Here is a 20,527-nt window from a genome sequence, read left to right as displayed (position 1 = left end):
CTAAGAGACAACCCATAATGTGGGAAAAAAATTTACCAGCTGTTCCTCAGACAAATGTTTACTATCTAAAATATATAAAGAACTTTAAAAGATCGGACCTCCCAAATATAAAGACCCAATTCAAAAATGGGTATTTGAATTTAACAGACATTTCTCTGACAAAGAAGTAAAAGCAGCAAATAATCATATGAAAAAAATTTCAACATCGCTGGTCATTCGAGAGATGCAGATGAAACACCACAGAGATCCCATCTACCCAAGGAAGAATGGCTGCTATCAAGCAGTCAACCAGTAACAAATGCTGGTGGGGTGGTGGGGAGATTTGCGCCCCTCTCCATTGTTGGTGGAAGTGCAGACTGGCATAACCACTGTGGAAATCAATACGGAGAAACCTCAAACAACTAGGATTAACGTCCTGTTTGACCCAGATATTCCTCTGCTGGGTATCTTCCCAAAAGAATTAAAAGAATCATACCACAGTGATATACACTTGCCCATGTTTATAGTGGCACATTTTGTAATAGCTAAAACTTGGAAATAGCCCATTTTCCCATCAACTGGAGACTGGATAAAGAAGATGTGTTTTTTTTTTTAATAAAAAGTAATACTACTCAGCCATAAAGAATGAAAAACTAGAGAGATTATAGCTAATTGGATGCACATTGAGGCCATACTCTTAATTGAAATTAATAAGTTGCACATGTGTAAATACCAAATTGTTTCTCTGGCATGAAAAAGTTAAAGTGTAAGTAATGACCAAAATGTATAATTGATATTGTGTAACAGTAACTAAAGTCTAAAAGAGTAGAGGTAGTGGGAGAGGTGGGAGAAAGTTAAATAGGAAAAAAATATGTGAAAAGGAAAAACATGCAACAATGTCTTTGCAAATATGGAAGGGTGGAGGCCTGATGGGAGGGCTGAGGAATGACAAAAAACTAGAACCTGTTAAATCATGTATATGTGCAAGGTCCCAATGATGAATGTAACCATTGCACAACAATTATGTATCAATAAATTTAATAAAGATTTAAAAAGCAAAGAAAACAATATACTTGGGAATACATCTGTCAAGCTATGTAAAAGATCTCAATAAGGAAAAGTATGAAACTCCAATGTCAAAGATCTAAATTGATAGGATGATGATCAGGTTCATGAATAGAGACATTCAATTTTGTTGAGACATCAGTTTTCCACAACTTGATCTAAAGATACAATGCAGTCTCAGTCAAAGTCAGAGCAAATTAGTTTATAAGCATCAATAAGCTAATTCTGAAGTTTATATGAGGCAAGGCACTCAAATAGCCAATATTACACTTAAGAATAGCCATTAAACTGAAAGTATTTGATGTTGAGACTTACTATAAAATTAGAGTAATCAAGGCAGACTAATACTGGTTCAAGAACAGATGTATAGGCCAATGGAACAGAATAAAAAGTCCCAAAATTAACCAATGCAAATGTATCACTTGATCTGTAAAAAAGGAGCAAATTCAGCATAAATGGAAAAAGATGATGTACCACCCAGAAGCCCACCAGGAGAGCATTGTGGACCTGGGTTCCAGACCTCACATCACAAAGCACAGAACGGTTATTGTTATGAGCTCAGCAAGATGGCATAATGATGAGCAGTACAGAGAGGGCCTCTCTTAGGCTTGTTGCTAACAACTGAAGCCCACTGGGACAGTGAAGAGAGTCACTGCAATAAAGATGCAGTAAACTACAACAGCTGGTGTGTTGTTTGGTTCAGCACTACCTATCACAACCCAGACTTGCTGTGGGGTAAGGTTGGCTTGAACTTGCAGTAGAACCATAGAGTTCAAATCCAAAGGAAGTCAGGAAGCTCAATTCCACCCCTGCAGCCAGAAATCAGCTTGAATTTGAGTGGACTACAACCAGCTCTCTGAGATTAGGCAACACAGATCTGTACTCTGCCCAAATTATCCACCACTGGTGACAGCAGAGATATACCTTGAAGGGGACATCTTTTCTTTTCTTTTCTCTTCCTTTCTTTTCTTTTATTTTCTTTGGTTCTTAATTTCTCTTCTTTCTTGTTTCTGTTTTTGTCTTGTCTATTTTTCTCAGTTGTTCTTATTTTTATACAAGTGTGAATATGGTTTCTAATTTCCCTGTTGCTGTTTGTCCGTTCTGTTCTTGTTTTTCTTCCTTCTTTCTCTCTTTGCCTCCTGTCTTGACCAGTTTCCCAAAGATTACATGATCCTCCTATGTCTTCTGGTCTTACCTCTAACCTTTCCCTCTCCTTCTATCTACCTATCCCCCTGTACACAACTCCTTCTAATTCTTCTCCCCAGAGGGCAAATTCACTGTATTAAATGGCTTATTTGCTGCAATGATATTTCTGGTTGTTTCTAGATTTTGATATATAACCCACAAGTCTACTTCATGATGTGAAAGGTAGCAGAGTAATAGTTACAACAATTTGTCAATTTTTAGGTTGTGTTTGATGCTACTGTTGATACTGATTGTATTACTTTGGCCAAGGTAACATGACTGTGTTAGTCAGTTGTTTTTCCTGTTATATCAAGACTTGAGATTACCTAAGGGTCATTACAGACACAAAACTCAAAGACCAGCAATACCTGAAGACAGTCTGAGAATAGCCATTTTCTAATGGTTCTGCATACTAGTGATAAATATACTTGCAATAAGTAACATAAGCAGCAACCCAGGAATTAAACCAAAAACTTCAACAACAGAAAAATAGAAATGTGAAGACACATAAAACAAGATACAAACACAGACTTCCAGCTCACCAAGGGAAAATGTATAGGGTAGCAAGGTAGAAAAATCTGAGTCAACCTCCTGAAATCCCTGAACTGGTAGCAAGGGAATTAACAAAACAAATGAAAGAGGCCCTGGAAAAAATGAAGTCAGAAATAATTTCTCAGGTAATAGAGATGGTGACAATGAAAGACATGATTAGTAACTCTAGAGCATATACAGATAAACAAAAAAAAAGAAGCAGAGGGAAATGATGTACACCATAAATATCCTGTATAAAATGGAAATAGAAAACATGAAACACAAGCAGATATCTAAGAGATAAAAAATTTAACTGAAAGTTTCTGTAGCAGAATAAGTGAACGTAAGCACAGAATTTCAGATATAGATACAGGATTCTGGTTAGCAAACATGAAAAGAATGATTTCTTAGAAGTAGCAAGGGACCATGAGAAATTAATTCAAAAGCTACTAGATGATGCAAAAAATAAAAATTTAGATTGACTGGAGTCAATGAAAGGGTATGAGATAGCACAAAAGACGTAAATAAACTTTCCACAGAAGTAATTACAGAAAACTTCTGAAACAGGGAAAAAGAATCTGACACAAAGATTAGTGAGACATATGAACTCCAACTAGCCACAATAAAAAACAAAACAAAACAAAACAAAACAAAACAAAAAAAACACCTAATGGGCCAGGGATTTAGTTCAGTGGCAGTACATATGACTTGCAAGCACAAGGTCATGATTTAGATCCCTGGTACTGGGAAAAAATCTACACCTAGGCATATAATAGTCAAAATTCCAGACATGCAACATAAGAACAAAATATAAAACCATTAGAGAAAAGAAATGAACCACACACAAAGGAAATTCCATCAGAGTCACAGTAGACTTCTCAACACAAACCTTAAAATCAAGGAGATTCTAAAATAAAGTATTTAAAGCTCTAAAATAAAACAACCTCCAACCCAGATTGATGTGTCCTGCAAAACTCTTTCAAAATTGATGGGCAAATAAGGTACTTGCATGACAAAGAATACCTGAGGAAGTTCATGAATACCAAACAAGCTCTCCAAAAAATTCTAAACAATATCCTAGGAAAAGACAATGAGGTCTCACAACTCCAGGAAGCATAACAGAATGAATCCATCAGGCATGACAAGAAATTAAATGAGAATAGATTGAAGAAAAAAGAGCCAAGAAGAGGAAAATATCATGATGAGGATAAGTCAATATGCATCAGTTATAACTATCAAGGTTAATGGTCTGAATTCAATAATAAAAGGAAATAGATTGGCAGAATGGATCTAGAAGTAGGATCCAAAAATATATGCATACAAGAAAAACAGTTAATTAAAAAAGAAATTAACTGATTGAAAGTCTAAAGAAGTAAAACAATAGTCTAGGTGGCAGGAACCTGGAAAAAAGCAGAGGTAGCTGTCCCATTTGCAGACAAAGTGAATTTCAAACCAAGACAAATTAAAAAAGATAAACAAGGTCACTACATCCTTATAAAGGGAACATTCCAAGAGGAAGAGATGACAATCATAACTATATATTCACCAAATGTTAGTGTACCTAACTATATAAAATAAATATGGATGGACAAGAAAAATCAACTAAGAGCTAATACAATTATAGTGGGGGGCCTCAGTACTTCACTGTCATAAATAGATCAAATAGACAAAACAACAACAACAACAACAACAACAACAAAATACTAGAACTGAAACAAACTCTTGAACAAATGGATTTAATAGATGTTTAGAGAGTGTTCCATTCACAAAATCAGAATATACATTCTTCTCAGCTGCACACAGGTAATTCTCCAAAATAGACCCATACCAGCTCATAGAACATGTTTAAGTAAATGCAAATAAAAGTAAGTTATCCCCTGTATATTACTAGATGATAGTGCAATGAAATTGGAGATCAATAGCAAAAGATACCACAAGAATTTCATAAACACATGGAAATTGAATAACACCCTCCTGAATAACAAATGGATTACAGAGGAAATTAAAAAATTAGTTCCTACAATGACATAATAATACCAATAAAACATACTGAAATTTATGGGACACAATGAAAAGAGGCCTACTAGAGAAATTCATAGCAGTGAATATGCATAGTAGGTAAACAGTGCAAGCTCAAGTAAACAATGTATTGTGGAAACTCAAGCTTCTAGAAAAAGAAGATCAAGACAAAGTTAAGCTTATACAGTGGAGGTAATATTAAAGATCTGAGCAGAAATCAATGCAATAGAGACTAACAGAATGATACAAAAAAAATTAGTGAATCAAAGAGTTGGTTGTTCAAAAGAATAAACAAAACTGACAAACCCTTAGCCAGCCTTATCAAAAAATGGAAAGAAAAGACTCAAACCCATGCAATTAGGAATGAAAAGAGTGAAATCACACTTGAAGAAATCCAGAAGATCATCAATAGCTACTTTGAGATGAAAAACACAGAAATGGACAGATTTCTAAATGTATGAATTGCTAAAGGTTAACAAAAAGATATGGAAATTCTAAAAAACCCATTATCAATCAATAAAATTAAAAATATAATTAGACACCAACAAAGAAACCCCACTTCCTGATGGCTTCATTGCTGAATTCTACAAGAAATTTAGAAGAGACCTAATAGTAGTACTGCTCAAATTCTTTAATGAAATTGAAAGTGAAGAAATACTCCCAAATTCATTCCTAGATGCAAGGATTACCATGATGCCAAAAGCAGAGAAAAATCCCACCAAAAAAGCAAACTACAGGCAATCTTCATAATATATATAGACAAAAAAATCCTTAATAAAATACTGGCAAACAGAATGCAGATTATTAGGAAGATTATATACCCTGATCAAGTGAAATTCATTCTAGGGAAGCAAGTTTGGTTAGGCATGCATAAATAAATAAATGTAATACATCATATTAACAGAGTCAAGAACAAAATCCATACGATCATCTAATAGATACAGAAAAAGCCTCTGACAAAACCCAATGCCCACTCATGATAAAAACCCTACAAAAATTATAATAGATGGTCTTTATCTCAACTTGATGAAAGCCATCTATGAAAAACCAACAGCCAATACTGTGCTAATTGGTCAAAAATTGAAATCTTTTGTGCTAAAATGAGTAATAAGACAAGGATGTTCACTATCACTACAAAGCTACTGAGATAAAAACAGCATGGTACTGGCAAAGAAATAGACCTAAGGATCAATGGAACAGATTTAAAAGTGCAGAAATAACTCCAGACAACACTCAGCCACTTCATCTTTGACAAAGGAGCCAAACACCCTCACTGAAGGAAAAAAGCCTCTTTAAAAAATAGTGCTGAAAGAACTTGGTTTCGTCTTGTCAAAGATTAAAAGCAGACTCAGATCTTTCACCACGCCCTAAACTAAAATCAAAATGGATCAAAGATCTAAATATTTTTTTCAAAGATCTAAACATTAAAACAGAAACATTAAACCTGCTAGAAGATAGGCTAGGTAGAACTCTTGAAGTGACTGGCCTAGGAAAAGACTTTATAAACAACAAACCCTCAGTCTCATGGGAACTAGCATAGAGAATCAACAACTGGAATCCAATGTTATTAAAAAGCTTCTGCACAGTGAGAGAAACCACCAATATAGTGAATAGACAACCCACAATGTGGGAAAAATTTTTACCAGTTGTTCCTCAGACAGAGGACTAATATAAATATATAAAGAATGAAAAATATCACCCCCTAAACATAAAGACCTAATCCAAAACTGGGCATCTGAAATGAGCAGACATTTCTCAGACAAAGAAGTAAAAGCTGCAAATAAACATATGAAAAAAAATGTTTAACATCACTGGTCATTCATTACATGTAAATGAAAACAACACTAAGATTCCACCTTACTCCAGAAAGCATGGCTGCTATCAAGAAACCAAACAATAACAAATACTGGCTGGGCTGTAGGGAAAAAGGAACCCTTCTCCTCTGTGGACGAGTGTGCAGACTGGTGTAACCACTGTGGAAATCAGTGTGGAGATTCCTCAGAAAACTGAAACAAGAGGTTGTTTTTGATGCAGCTATTCTTTTGCTTGGCATCTTCCTAAAAGAATTTAATATATGCACATTCATGTTTATAGCAGCACTATTTGTAATAGCTAAGTCTTGGAAACAGCCCAAATGTCCATCAACAGGTGACTAGATAAAGAACCTGTGTTTTGTTTTCTGTGTGTGATTTTTTTGGTACCGGGGACTAAACTCAGGACCTTGCACTTGTGAGGCAGGCACGGTGTCACTGAGCTAAATCCTGGCCCTATTTTGTTGTTTGTTTTTGTTGTTGTTGTTGTTGTTTTTATTTTTTTTTTACAAAAGCCATAAAGAATCATAAACTAGAAACATTTGTAGTTAAATGAATGGACCTTGAAACCATACTTTTAAGTCAAATAAATAGGACACAAATTTAAATACCAAATTGTTTCTCTGGTGTGACAAGCAAAATGTAAATGAGGACCAAAATGTTTACCAGATATTGTGAAATAAGAAGAAAAGAGTCAAAGCTGAGGGGAACTGGGGGTGGTGCAGGGGAAAGAAGGGAAAGAAAAAAATGAGAAAAGAAGGAAAAAATAAACAGAAGCAAAGCTTTTGTAAATAGGGAGGGGTGGAGGGGTGGAAGAGAGGGACAGGGAATGGGAAAAAAATCTGTATCATGTACAGGTTCAAATTCTCAAAGATGAATGCAATCATAATGTATACATAAAATGTACCAATAAACAGAATGAATAAAAAAAGATGGTCTTTAGCTATAGCTCTGCAACAACTGGTCATCAGCGTGGAAGAAAGGAAGCTAGACATCCACTTTATACTTTACTTAAAAATGAACTCCAAATAGACCATAGCCTTAAATGTAAAATAGAAAGCTATTAAACTTTTAGAAGATAACACAAGAAACTCTGAGTGTCATTGTGTTTCAAGAACATTTTTAATTGTTTTAGATTCAATAACAGGACCACAATATAGGAAGGAAAATAGTTGAACTTCATTAAATTTAAAACTTTTGCTCTGTAAAAGACATTGTAAGGAGAGAACAGCTGAAAACATGGCTGTTAAAAGACTTGTATAAAGAGAACTCTCCAAGCAAGCAAAGTCGATTAGAAATGGATGAAAATATGTGAACACAGATCACATCAAAGAAGATACCCAGATGGCCAATCAGCATATAAAAATTTGTTCAGCATTTTGGTTCTTTAGGAAATAGCAAATTATATAACTTATCTCAATAAAATTAACTTATTCCAAAACCAATTACTTATCAATATAAGTAATATGTTAAGTACATTATAATGTCCCTCTCGTTATAATAGCTACAATTCAAATTACTGTCAGTGCTAAATTCTTAGAGATTGTAGAAGAAAAGGAGCTCAAATTATTGCTGGTGAAAATTCAAAATGGGGTAGGCCCTTTGGGAGATATTTTGACAGTTTCTTACAAAGCTAATCCTAGTATTAACATATGACTAGTTATCACACTCCTGGGTGTTTATATTAATGAGTTGAAAGTTTATGTGTACATTAAAAACCCCATATTATCCTTGTTAGAAATATAAAAACTCAATTCCATATTAAATCATTACTTTAGAGGTAGATGAAGCAGTTTCTGAAGGCAAAAATCTTACAAACAAATGTAAATTGTGGTGAATACCAACTTAATGGGGTTGGCATAAAGTAGCTTTGTCTTTGATTTATCTGCTGAAATAATTGAAATAATTTGCATAAAACAATAATTTGTCATCCTGTTACCTGGGGAGATAGCATAAGAATCTGAAGTAAGACTGAAAAGTATTTCCAAAATAATCAAAGTAACTCTAAGTGCACCTTCCAGTTATATAGATAAAATAAACTAATATTTAAAATTTTTAATTTTATTTTTCAGAACACACAAATAATATTGCCAGGAGAAAGGATTATTAGGAAAGCATTTCTTCTAGTCATGTAATTTGACAGAGCTGGTTCCTGATATCCACTCTCACCAAAGTACCTTTCATCTTCTGCCTGTTGGTGTAGTAATAAATTCTTTGTCTCCCTATGCATCTTGACTACAGGGTATTTCATTAAGAAGACTTTCTCTAGTTTTCTAGAATGGGCTGGATGACCAGAAATGTTTCTCTTGTTTCCTGCGCCTTCTTTTTTGTAAGATATATCGCATTTATGTTATTGTTTAACTTCTCCATGTCAGTGTAAATTCCATGATGACACACACTGTCCCAATGTTTTATTTATTACTACATCCCCAGGACTTAGGGCTGTTTGTTATTCATACTCAAACCGAACAGCCAGTTCAATGAATAAATGAATAAACATGAACACCTCTGTTAGTAGCAATCATCACTCTACCTTGTAAGGCACTTCGCATCATTGGCAACAACAGAAAAGACAATCCACCGGAATAATTATCAACATGAATGAAAGTGAAATGATCAAATACTGAAAGTTAACGGATTCAAAGCCATCTTGTGAAAAATGTACTTATCTATATATTTTATCACTTGATTAATTTTTAGAGGATGAATACTTGTCAGAGAATGTAATGTGTTAGAAGACTCACCCTTCAAAATAGTGGCACTAATTGAGGAAGCTGGAAGACAGTACACAGATTTGACCACCTGTTTTAAAGACTGCTTACAAAATCCCAGAATTGACAATTTATTGTCTTCTCAGTTACAGCCTTAAGTTCTGGTGCTAACATGGCATCACTGTAGGTTAATATGTAGTGCGTGTTCAGAAAACAGGAACAAAAAGACCAACAAATATCAATGAAAAAAACCTTAAATAGGTCATTTTCATTATTTTTCATACCTGTACGTGATGTGTTTGTGCTGCCACTTCTGTCCTGTTAATGCATACCGCTTTCGACGAATATTAAATTTGGAGCTACCTCTTGTCTGATCAGGGACACCACATCGAGGTTTCTTCATCCAGCTGAAAAAGCAATAATTTCCAGTTATTTACCAATAATTTTCATCATTAATTTCAAAAGGTAATCAGTTAAGAGGTTAATCTGAAGCCTGGCATGGTGGCGCATGCCTCTAATCCCAGCACTCGGAAGGCTGAGGCAGGAGGATTGCTGAGTTTGAGACCAGCCTGGGCTGCATAGTGAGTTCCAGGTCAACTACATAGTGAGACCCTGTCTCAAAACAAACAAACAAACAAACAAATAAAAAATCCAAAGAGGTTAATCTGAAACGATGATGAAAATTGCAAACCAAAATTTAAATTTTCTTGAAATTTGAATTGAGACATATTTTTTTCAGAAAGTTCAAGAATCACTACTTTACTACTCACATCCATTAGATAATTTTCTTCTCTAATCCTTTTATAGTAACTGCAGACTGAGGTACCCTGAAGCTTCTAAATATATTTGTTTGCTAATAAGACATGTAGCTTTGAGCAAGTCATTAATTCCTAGTGTTATTCAGATATGACTCTAAGTGAGAACTTTACACTCAGATTGTTTATTTAAATATGCTATATGACTTTGAATTTCAGGAGTCAATAGGATACATGCTACTCTCTACTAGCTTAAAAAGTAATGAATTGTTTGATCACATAACATTTGTAATTTCCGTTTTTTTCCTTCACTTTTGATCATTATTTCAATTTCTTGGTAGCAGCTGTTTGCTTTGATTCTTTGGTGATAATGAAATGTAATTCTTTAAAAATATTTTCCCAAATGTGAGATTTAATATCACACAAATAAGCTTCAACATTTATATATGAAAATGAAATTCTGCTCTCAGTACTTATTTAAATATTGTATTGTATCTTATTTTCTATAGTCTTGAGCTTTTCTTGAGCATTGACATATTTTCTATTTGGGGGTCTTGTGTAAGGAGAAAAAATTTCAGATTTAGGGCAGATTTTCTGTAGTCCTTTACAAAATGGCTTTCCCATTCCTGGCTCCTTAATGCTTACACAGATAATGCTGAATACTTACACAGATAATACACAGATAAGGCTACGTGATTTGTATATTGGAAAGAATGAATGTTACCGTATTTCATCCGGTACTGAAAAATTTCTGTACTCTTTAAATGGAATTGAACATCAGGTCACTATCCAAAAACAGACATTTGAGAAAATGAATTTAATTAGTTTATATGTTACTTAGATAAATCAGCTAATATGTTTTTACAAACATAGGAATACTTCATGTACCAGTGGAATGATAATTTTTACTTAAGAAAGATGACAGGTTTTCAATAAACATTAAAATTTTCTGCCTTTTGTTTTGCTCCCAGTAATGCAGACATTGCAGTTAAAGAAATTCTACTGTAGTCTAAATACATTCTAGAGTTACTTTGGAAAATTATTCTTTCTGTTTTTAACATCTCCCAATCAAATGAAATGCATAATAAATGCTAACTCCAAGGACTTCCTGTTCTATGACATTGAACTCCTTAGAGGAGAGGATGGAGAGCTCTTTATTTTTTACTAATGCTTCCAGGGCATTCTTAAACCCTCTGAATTTCACATTATCTGTACAATAAAGGCAGAGGGTTTACATACTCCCATTACCTTGTACAATTCCCAGAATTTAAGTATTGATTATTCACTGAGTTAATGGATAAAGGCAGAGATTTTTAGTCAAAATTATTTGTGTGTGTGTGTGTGTGTGTGTGTGTGTGTGTGTGTGTTACCAGGAATTGAACTCAGGACCTCACACTTCCAAGGCAGGCAGCAGAAGCACTGAACTAAAACCCGGCCCCAAAATTCTTATTTTATTGTATATTTTAAGACTAACATCAAGTTGACTGAACTAGCAAATATTAAGCATTAATGGTGTATCTATGATGATTTAAATTCCTTTTGTATATGGGTAGTTCATTAATTATATTTTTGAAAATTATAATTTTCCTAAAATAGGTGGCTATTTTTACTTATTTCACTCAAAGCACATACCAAATAAATGGCATATATCATTATGAAATGTGATCATATTCACACTTACTATCAGATAGTTATATTTGTATTCACTTAAGGAAAATACTTAAATAAGTAAGTACTCTAGGTTGAAGAGAAATAATTTTGAAACGGATATATAGATAAAAATTGACAAAATAAAATTAGCTACTGTCAAGATAAAATGTATTTTTAAAGTGAATATACTCTCTAAATTACTTTGATACGCACAAAATCAGAATAGTCATAATTTAAAAACCGAATCAATAAAACTGCATTTTACACCATATATTAGAGTAAGAGTTTTTTTTTCCAGCAAAATGTGTGCATTTTTCAAAGGACAGAGTTTTCATGGATGAAAATAAGATTCTATGCTAAAAGACTTCTCTGCTGAATCCCTGACATATTTTTAGGATTTGACCCGAGTCATACATTGTTTTTCTAGAAGTCCAAGCATTGCTTCATTCACTTACTCACTTCATCCTCATCCGTTTATCCTACAACTGTGTTCATCCTTCCTTCATTTTTTCAGCTTTTATAACTTGTGGAGATAGAAAAGTATGGACAAAAAGACGAACAAGTCAAGGACCTTTTCCCTGTTAAGCTCACAGTTTACAGGTAAATTCTGTATAACAAAAGAAATCATAATAGCAAATTTAAACAACTGCACATTGCAGATGTGTGATGAAAAAACTGTGCCTATATGAATACGTAGAGGTTATTTTTCTCATATTTCACTAATATAGTACAGCAATTATTTACATACAGTGTACATGGTACTAGGTATTTCAAGTTATGTCGATATAACTTGAAATAAACAGTAGAATGTGCTTAGGTTAAACACACACATTAGCGTTGTGTATGACACTTTAGAATCTACAGGTTTTGATATCTGCATCAGTGTGTACCAAGAGACATATCCTCTGTGGATACCAAGGGAGGACTGGGACAAGTGCTCTCACATCTGCAGCAAGACATTGTATTCATCACCTCCAGTATTACACATAATGAAATGAACATCATTATTTTCCTACTGCAACCTTGCCTTACACCATTCACATCTGAGGCCATAAAAGTCATAGCACCTTCTAATATGCAGTCCAAATAATCAGGTTGTCAACCAATTACTCATGCCGTAGTGTATTCACCCCTTAAATGTTTCTTGTATCTTCACTCCCATCACGGCCTTCCTTTTCACCATTAATGTGAAATCTTCCCAAAGAGATCTTTCCTTTATATGTGCTGCACAAGCAATACCTTTACAGTCAGAATGTGGTTCAGCCCTAGAGTTTCCTGTCCTGCTACTCCTCAAGACCCCCACAGGTTTCTATAAAATCAAGCCTCCTCTTGCTTTTGTATGCAATGACCTCTAGTTGGAGTTACTTTTCCTCTATATTCACCTTAAGAATTCCAAACATTCAACTTACGTAGGTACAGCTTACTCTCTCCATGCTGTACACATTGTGTTGTGTGTTCTGACCTGCACGCATCTATTGCTGTCTTCCCCTGATCTGTGATGGCAAAGAATCTTACATGAGGTCTGCAATAAGTAGCAGGAAGTAAAAGAGCTAAATCTTCATGTCTTTTTGCATCTACTGATCTCCCTTAATATCCTCTGTCTTTCTTGAGGACTTTAAACCCTTTCCAGCTCTATGATTATTACATGGATATAATATGACATTTAATAGATAAAACTTATGGAGTATGACTTAAATGTAAGAAATAAACACAACAGATATCATCTAACATCAACTAACAATTTAATGCCAAGAATTGTTGCTAACAAAGGTTTGTCAAGTTGAGAGTACACTATGTTAACTTCACCGAAGTTTTTATCCAATGTTTGCGAAGCTTGTTAACTTGATACATATTAACACATATTAACTTGAGTTAACATGTGACATATAGTTATATTTATATATTTGCTTATTCCTAATGAGCAATGGACAAAACTAGTTGACACCACTTTCTGTAATATATTACTTTTAGGTTATACTGTGTAGCAACATCCTAGCTCAAATATACTTATTTTTCACATGTAAACACATGGCTTAAAAAGTTGTACTTCTCTCATTAAACTCATTAAAGGAATTTTTAAGTTGATATTGGAAAGCAAGATATGGGGAAGGGACCCTGAAAGGAAAGTATAAACAAAGAGAAAGGCATTTTGTAACTATGAAGATGTAAATAGTAGCCCAGTTTCAATCTTAATAAAAAGAGTAATTGACAATAATTATTCAAAAATTTTTGGAACATTTCTATTTTTGCTTAGTTGGAAAGATCATTAGTTTCATCATTTAAAACAATTTAACTGGAAAAAAATTTAAACTCAATGTTCTTGAGCAGCATGCAAAACTTAAACTATATGATGTTTACACTGAATCTTTTCATTTAACAGATTTATGACATTAATCAAGTCACTCTTTCTTTGTATGCCTTATTTTCCTCATCTATTAGGAACAGATTGTAATGTTAACCTCCCTTCCTGAGTCATTGCAAGGATTAAATTAGTTAAATCTCGTGAGAGAGTCTAACAGATAGTAACTTCTGTTATCAGTTTATGATTATGATTATTAATTTTTATCAGGAAGTAATCATACTAGTAATAGTTGAAGCACCAGCAACAGTAGCTACATACAGAAATCAACCTGTTTCATCTCACTTTAAGTGCTTTATCAACATGCAAGAATTTATTTAAAACAGGATCTTTCTAGTAGTTTGACCGTAGAGACATCAACAGCCACAATTTCTTGTTTTATGTAAATAAAGTAGCCATGTACTATAAACAAATTTGTGTTATGTTTGCTGCATATGGAACAGCATTTACTAGCTTCAGTAAAACTGTTCTATTTAAACATGGACTCAGCATTCATGGCAAACATATAGGGTCACCCACTGTGTGATTCCAAGAGAAGCCTCAATCCTGCCATCCATGTCCCTGGTGTCCCCACAGTGGGGCTGCAGGAAGTGGTCCTGCAGTAGGACACAGCGGCAATGTCACCCTTGCAGTTGGAGTTGTACCACATGGAGGTGTACATCTCACTGCCTTGACCAAAGGGAAAAAAGTGATTTCCAAAACATTTTGTGCTTTATCAACTATGAGTCCAAGAACAATATTCACAATGGATAACGCCAGCTTGCATCCTCCAGACTGCAAAGTTTGCTTAAAGGTATGAGTAGTATCGAGTAGTATCTACTACTTACAGGTGTTCTCTAGATCCTTGCAGAAAGGTTGGAATATGCTTGTTTTCATTACAATATTTTAAAATTGCTTTGAGTTTTTCTGTGCATTCACAGAAACAGACGAAGGAATCATAAATTTTTTAAAGCAAATTTAGTTGGAGCCCAACATCCTGATGGCTGACAGCTAACTCTGGCCCAGAGCTGCTTTTATCTGTCAAGTCACTAGCTGCCTGCAGAGACACACATGTGACTGACTCACAAGGCTGAAAGCACCACATTCAAGGGCAGAGCAGAAATGTATCACGTCATGATCTTCAATGAGAACAGAAGTTCCAGTGTTTGTGCTTATCAATCCTTTCACCTTCTAGAATCTAAGGCCTCTCCTGTACCTCTCCTTTATAACCTCTGTAATTTCATTACCAAACGAGAGGATTCCATCTCACAGTGTTATACTGTCTGAGAATCATCACAAAACTCAGAAAAGCTTTTAAAACTTTACTGAACAATGCATATTTTAAGTATGAATTTAAAGAAATAATGCAGAATTAAGATGATAATTTAAACAGAAGAATAAAAAGTGTTAAATATGTTGATAATCCCAAACTTTTGTAGTTCTTGGTACATACAGATACTAAAATTATCAAATTAAGAGGCAAAAAATTTCTGAAATTTCATATGAATACTTTTTTTGAAGGGACTTATTTAGTGTTAACTTTAATGAAGTAAGATTTCTAGGCCTGGTTTGAATAAATTAACCAAAATTACTTATCCAGTACAGTACAATTAGCAAATACACATGTAACTGTACACATACGTCACATATGTGTGGAGGGATTTCAAAAATTGACCACTTTAAGAAGTAATCTCGGCTGGGCGTGGTGACGCATGCCTGTAATCCCGGCACTCGGGAGGCTGAGGCAGGAGGATCGCCGTGAGTTCGAGACCAGCCTGAGATACATAGTGAGTTCCAGGTCAGTCTCACTACATAGTGAGACCCTGTCTCAAAAAACAAACAAAAAAAAGAAGTAATCTCTCACCAAGCACGCTTCATTCTGTACATACAACTGTTTACACAGAAAACATAAGCCAAAACATTAAAATGGTATTAACATAGTAAACCGTATCAGAGTACTCTGCTTTTTAATTCGCCATTTCCTTTGCTTGTCAATAACACCATTCTGTGCATACTGCAGACTTAAAATTATTATTTAAATAGAATGCTTACAAAAATTAGCTAACCCATAATTTGAAAGAACCAATGCAACATAAAATAGTGGTTTCACTTTTGGAAGGAGTAAGTATATATTATTCTCTCTCCTTCACCAGTTCTAATTAATATAAAAGCAATATAATATGCCATGCAATGTAATACAAAATGTGTTACTTGAAAATGGCTAATTTCTTCAATATAAGGATCATCACAATTGCAATCATCACTTTTAATTATCCAAGTACTACAAATTAAATATACCACATGTCTCTCTGCTAAAGGAGGGTATAATTACTTAATTTAAAAACAACATGTTGAAGAATATAAAATTAGATAAGTTTATAGCATCTGAAGATAGATAATAAGACATTATTTTAAAATGGAAAGATAATTTCAGGTGTATTACTCTAGTCCATATTTTATATAATAAGGCTCAGATAAAAATATAAACCTTATAATTTAACTACTTAAAATAACAGACTATAATATCGGCATGTATTGTTACTATGAACTCACTTGAAATTACAAAAGCACAGCTAATTGCTTTAATAGCATCATTATGGGATTATATTACCAAAATGAAATACTATTTGGTATGAGTAACCTGAGCAATAACACCTGAAGAAGAGGGAAAGATTCACAGAAAAAGATGGGAAATAAAGGAATTCGGATTGTTCATAGCTAAAGTGACAGTGAGGGAGAAGCCCACGTGGGACCCAAAGAGGCAGATAAGGAAGGGAAGATGAGAGGGTCTGAACCAGGCTGCGTGGTTTCGCCTGCAAACAACTGCCAGGTGTTGTACTCTTAAAGGAAATAAATATACATTACTGACCGAGAAACCTACAAGAAAAACCATCCCCGGGCCGGGGATTTAGCTCAGCGATTCTGTGGCCTGCCTCGCAAGCGCAAGGACCCCAGTTCAATCCCCGGTACCGGACAAAAAAAAAAAAAAAAAAAAAAAAAAAGAAAAACCATCCCCAAACTGATTTAGAACAATTTTTTGTTAAAACAAACACAAAAGCTCACCCCAAAACACAAAGAAACAAAACCAAGTGACACTCTTGGATTTAAAGAAAGATTTGCCCCTATAGTTGATCTTTTTTCTGTAATTGTGCATCACAGAAATGGTATTTTACCTGCTCTGCACCCACACTATCATTTGGCTTGGTCTGGAATCTGAGCTATTTCTTGCCTGAAAAAGACCCATGTGCTTCTCTCTTCCACCATGTTTTCTCCACAGCCCCATTTCCTCCAGACAACAAAATATCGTTGAGACCCCATTCCAAATCCTGTGCTTGTTTCTTTTTTATTAACTTCTTACAAAGATCTCTCTCTAGATGCTTTACGAAATCAAACCTGTCTTGAGTTCTTCCAATGACCGAAAGGAACTTTAAGAATAAGCAGAACCAGATGCACGCTTTTGGCACCCTACTCTCTTAATTTTGATTTCTACAAGAAAATATTAAATAATTCCTTATTGTTCTGGCACTCATCAAGATACATAAGCCATTTAAAGTATTTTGTTTTCCAAATATTTAATTAATTTACAATTCTAAAAGTGGATTTTCCAACAAAATGAATCAGAAGGTAATAGTTCTCCAATAAGGAATCAAAAAATTCTCCAGAGCATTGGTAACATGTTGGGATGCAGAGTGTAATTTAAATGGAATTCTGCACATGCACAGTAAAAAAATACACAACTCACCTGAGGTTTTTATTTCTTATTAAATTACAATAATATATATTTAGGACAATGGCTATATGATCACTTAAAATAAAAATTTAATATTAAACTAATGAGATAGAATTTCCATGATTATAAATCAGCACATCTGAAATATCACAATTTTATCTATGTAACATGTTATTTCTAATAGTTACAAAATGTGTTATGCATTTTCTTGATTTTGTTTCCAAGGTGTAGAATAAAGTTAATATTGATTCATCTCTTAAAAGTACTAGAGGAGTTAATATATTTATTTGCAATCTGATTTGAAATTTAATCTCAAAGTATTTATTGTGTTTTCCTGTCTTGCTGAAATGGAGGTACTATGAATCATGTTATGTTGTAAGTATTAGAAAACAAACTATAATTTCATAATTAGAGCTTAAATCAGTTTGGCATGTCATAATTATGCCTAGGTCTGGATGTGTCAGGTATTGAAGGTGTAAATGGAACACTAAATGTTATTTTTGAGGTGCACAGCGGGATGATTTCCCCACACCAAACATCGAGCAACTGCAGCAACTGTGAATGTCACTCAGCCTTTGACATTCATTTCCTTTATTTGAAAAGTAGGAGAAAAATATATCCTTGCCTTCCCCAATGAGGAAGCTGATATCTCATCATTAAACTAAACAGAAATAATAGAAATAGATTCTATTTGTAAGTATCAAGGGCTCTGAAAATACAAATGATTTTTCCCTCTACTGAAAAAATCACTTCCTCCGCTGTCTAGAAACAACAACGCTACTTCATAATTTTACAGAACTTACTGTGGTCCTGTGGCCAAATAATGTGTGACTATGGGTAGCTGTGCACACAACAAAAGTCCTTCTGACCAACACCTCTTATCTTTTGAACCCAATAAAATGTCTTACAGATAACTTGCCCAGTAAGGAATAAGAAATGAAGCCATGATTGATGAAAGAATAAATGATACATATTTTTAAAGAAGAAGAATATGCTCTTGGTTAATAAGAAACTGAAAATAGAGACTTTCTGGTGAAAACCCTCATTTGATTTATCTCATTTGGGGAACTGTTACCAGAAAGGAACTACTAATAGTAAGCAAACTCTTAACACTGTGTCTGACATAGTGCCTTTCACCCACAGTAAGAACCCTGGTTTCTGTTGTTTCTCAATTTCCATTATGTAAGTAATTTCACCGTGGCCAATTGGAAGCTACTTACATGACACTCCTTAACAAAGATTTGGGAAAAAAAATGTGTATGAAGTATCTTCACCAGCCATACAAACCAGTATCTTTTCAGCTATAACTCAATTGTCATTTTTCTTGTAGTGGCTTCAACCATACACCTACTTTGGCTCTTATTCATACTTTCCTGATTCAAAAATATATCGCCAACATCAGGTGATTAAACGTGACTGTGGACCCTATGTGTTGTATGAAATCTCAGAAGATTGAGATAAAAACAGGATAAATTCCAAAGTAAAGTTAATCAAATAAATTAGTCCATTGGTGGTGGCCAGAGTTCATGTAAAGTTTTTTATCTACAGTACTTAGTTTGGCGCAAAGACCAAAAAAGGAAGGAGTCGGATGCCGTTACTTACTCAATTGTGTTTCTGTCCACTTTTCCTGTCATGTTAATGCCATAGAACTGCTGCATGGCCGCTAGGGCGGACTGCATGGTCTCTGCAGAGCGCAGCACCGACATTCTGGGGTCAGTTGGTGGAAGGTAGCCGTACTTTTGTAACCAAACCTGAAATAACAAGTACAGTTCCTTTTAGATCAACTTTACCATTTAACAAAATGTTCTGGTAATTAATTTATGTCTATAATAAAGTGGTAAACTTTCCTTCCTCTATAAGGGCATTCATTAAATGTTTGATCTGTTTTTAACATGTAGTTTAGATGGCTTAATATAATTTCAATACTGTGGTCATCTCTAACATATTTATAAATGCCAATTGAAAATTTATTATTTCTTGTCTTGACATATGGTGTCAAAAGCACTGAATACTGAATACAAATTTGACTAAGATCATCTCTGCTCTGCAGGAATTCAACCTCCTCAATGAAGGATGTACATTTTCAATAATATGATCCCACTGAGACATCTCTGCTGGAGGGGGCAGTTAAATGTATATGACACATCTAAAAAACTATTCTCTTGAACCATTGTTCAAGCAGTGGTTACAGCTGGGATGTAACATCTTTACCAATAAACAATGTTGTTCTCTCATAACATTTTGGGTATGATTTTCATTTAGCCAGTCTCTCTGATTTTAGCTAGGTATACCCAAGGTTGGGTCGGTGTTTTTTCCTATTAAAAACTTTATTTATGGTTTCTTTTGTTTAAGGTTATTTTTCCAAGGTGCTTCACAATAGTCCAAATCACTTAAGTAACCAAACTTTTCATGTATAAAGGAAAATCTGACTACTTTTTAAAACATGTTCTCTTTATGGGTCTCATAATTGGTAATTCCCCTTCACTGGTGAGGGTATCTGTGTTATCTCAATCATGATTGTGGCAATAATTTAGAGTCATTTCAGGTTAGATTTTAAAACTAATACAAAATTGAGGGTATTTGGGGAGAAATGTATCTTCACTATAGAGCACATGTTTCCTAGTTAATAACTCTGTGCATCCATTTTAAATGCACAGTCCAGACCCCCATCTGCTGTGCTTTAGCTAAGATTTCTTGAAGAGCAATGAACTACCTGTCAAATTTATAAGAACCAAACAATTGCTGTACTGTGT

General features: G+C 34.3%; 1 protein-coding gene and 1 long non-coding RNA gene across 3 annotated transcripts in view; one reads left to right on the top strand and one right to left on the bottom strand.

The window, feature by feature from the left end:
- Positions 1-20,527, bottom strand: part of Mmp16 (matrix metallopeptidase 16) — a 280,678-nt gene that overhangs the window by 131,223 nt on the left and 128,928 nt on the right. The window contains exons 2-3 of one of the 2 annotated variants that reach the window (XM_010605541.2): positions 19,377-19,525; positions 9,586-9,708 (exon numbers count right to left, since the gene is read on the bottom strand). In XM_010605541.2, coding sequence (XP_010603843.1) covers positions 9,586-9,708; positions 19,377-19,525 — 272 coding nt within the window. The remainder of the gene's footprint in view (positions 1-9,585; positions 9,709-19,376; positions 19,526-20,527) is intronic. The other variant, XM_033760297.1, reaches the window with a different exon arrangement.
- On the top strand, positions 1,683-19,910 carry LOC104849209. The gene is made up of 3 exons (XR_776675.1): positions 1,683-1,779; positions 12,221-12,306; positions 19,825-19,910. It is a non-coding gene; the product is annotated as an uncharacterized LOC104849209 (long non-coding RNA).

The sequence above is a fragment of the Fukomys damarensis genome, unplaced genomic scaffold (assembly GCF_012274545.1).
Source record: "Fukomys damarensis isolate Sample0158 unplaced genomic scaffold, DMR_v1.0_HiC HiC_scaffold_5, whole genome shotgun sequence".
Classification (NCBI taxonomy): Eukaryota; Metazoa; Chordata; class Mammalia; order Rodentia; family Bathyergidae; genus Fukomys; species Fukomys damarensis.
The sequence above is the reverse complement of the archived record's forward strand: the minus strand, read 5'-3'. Positions and strand labels throughout refer to the sequence as shown.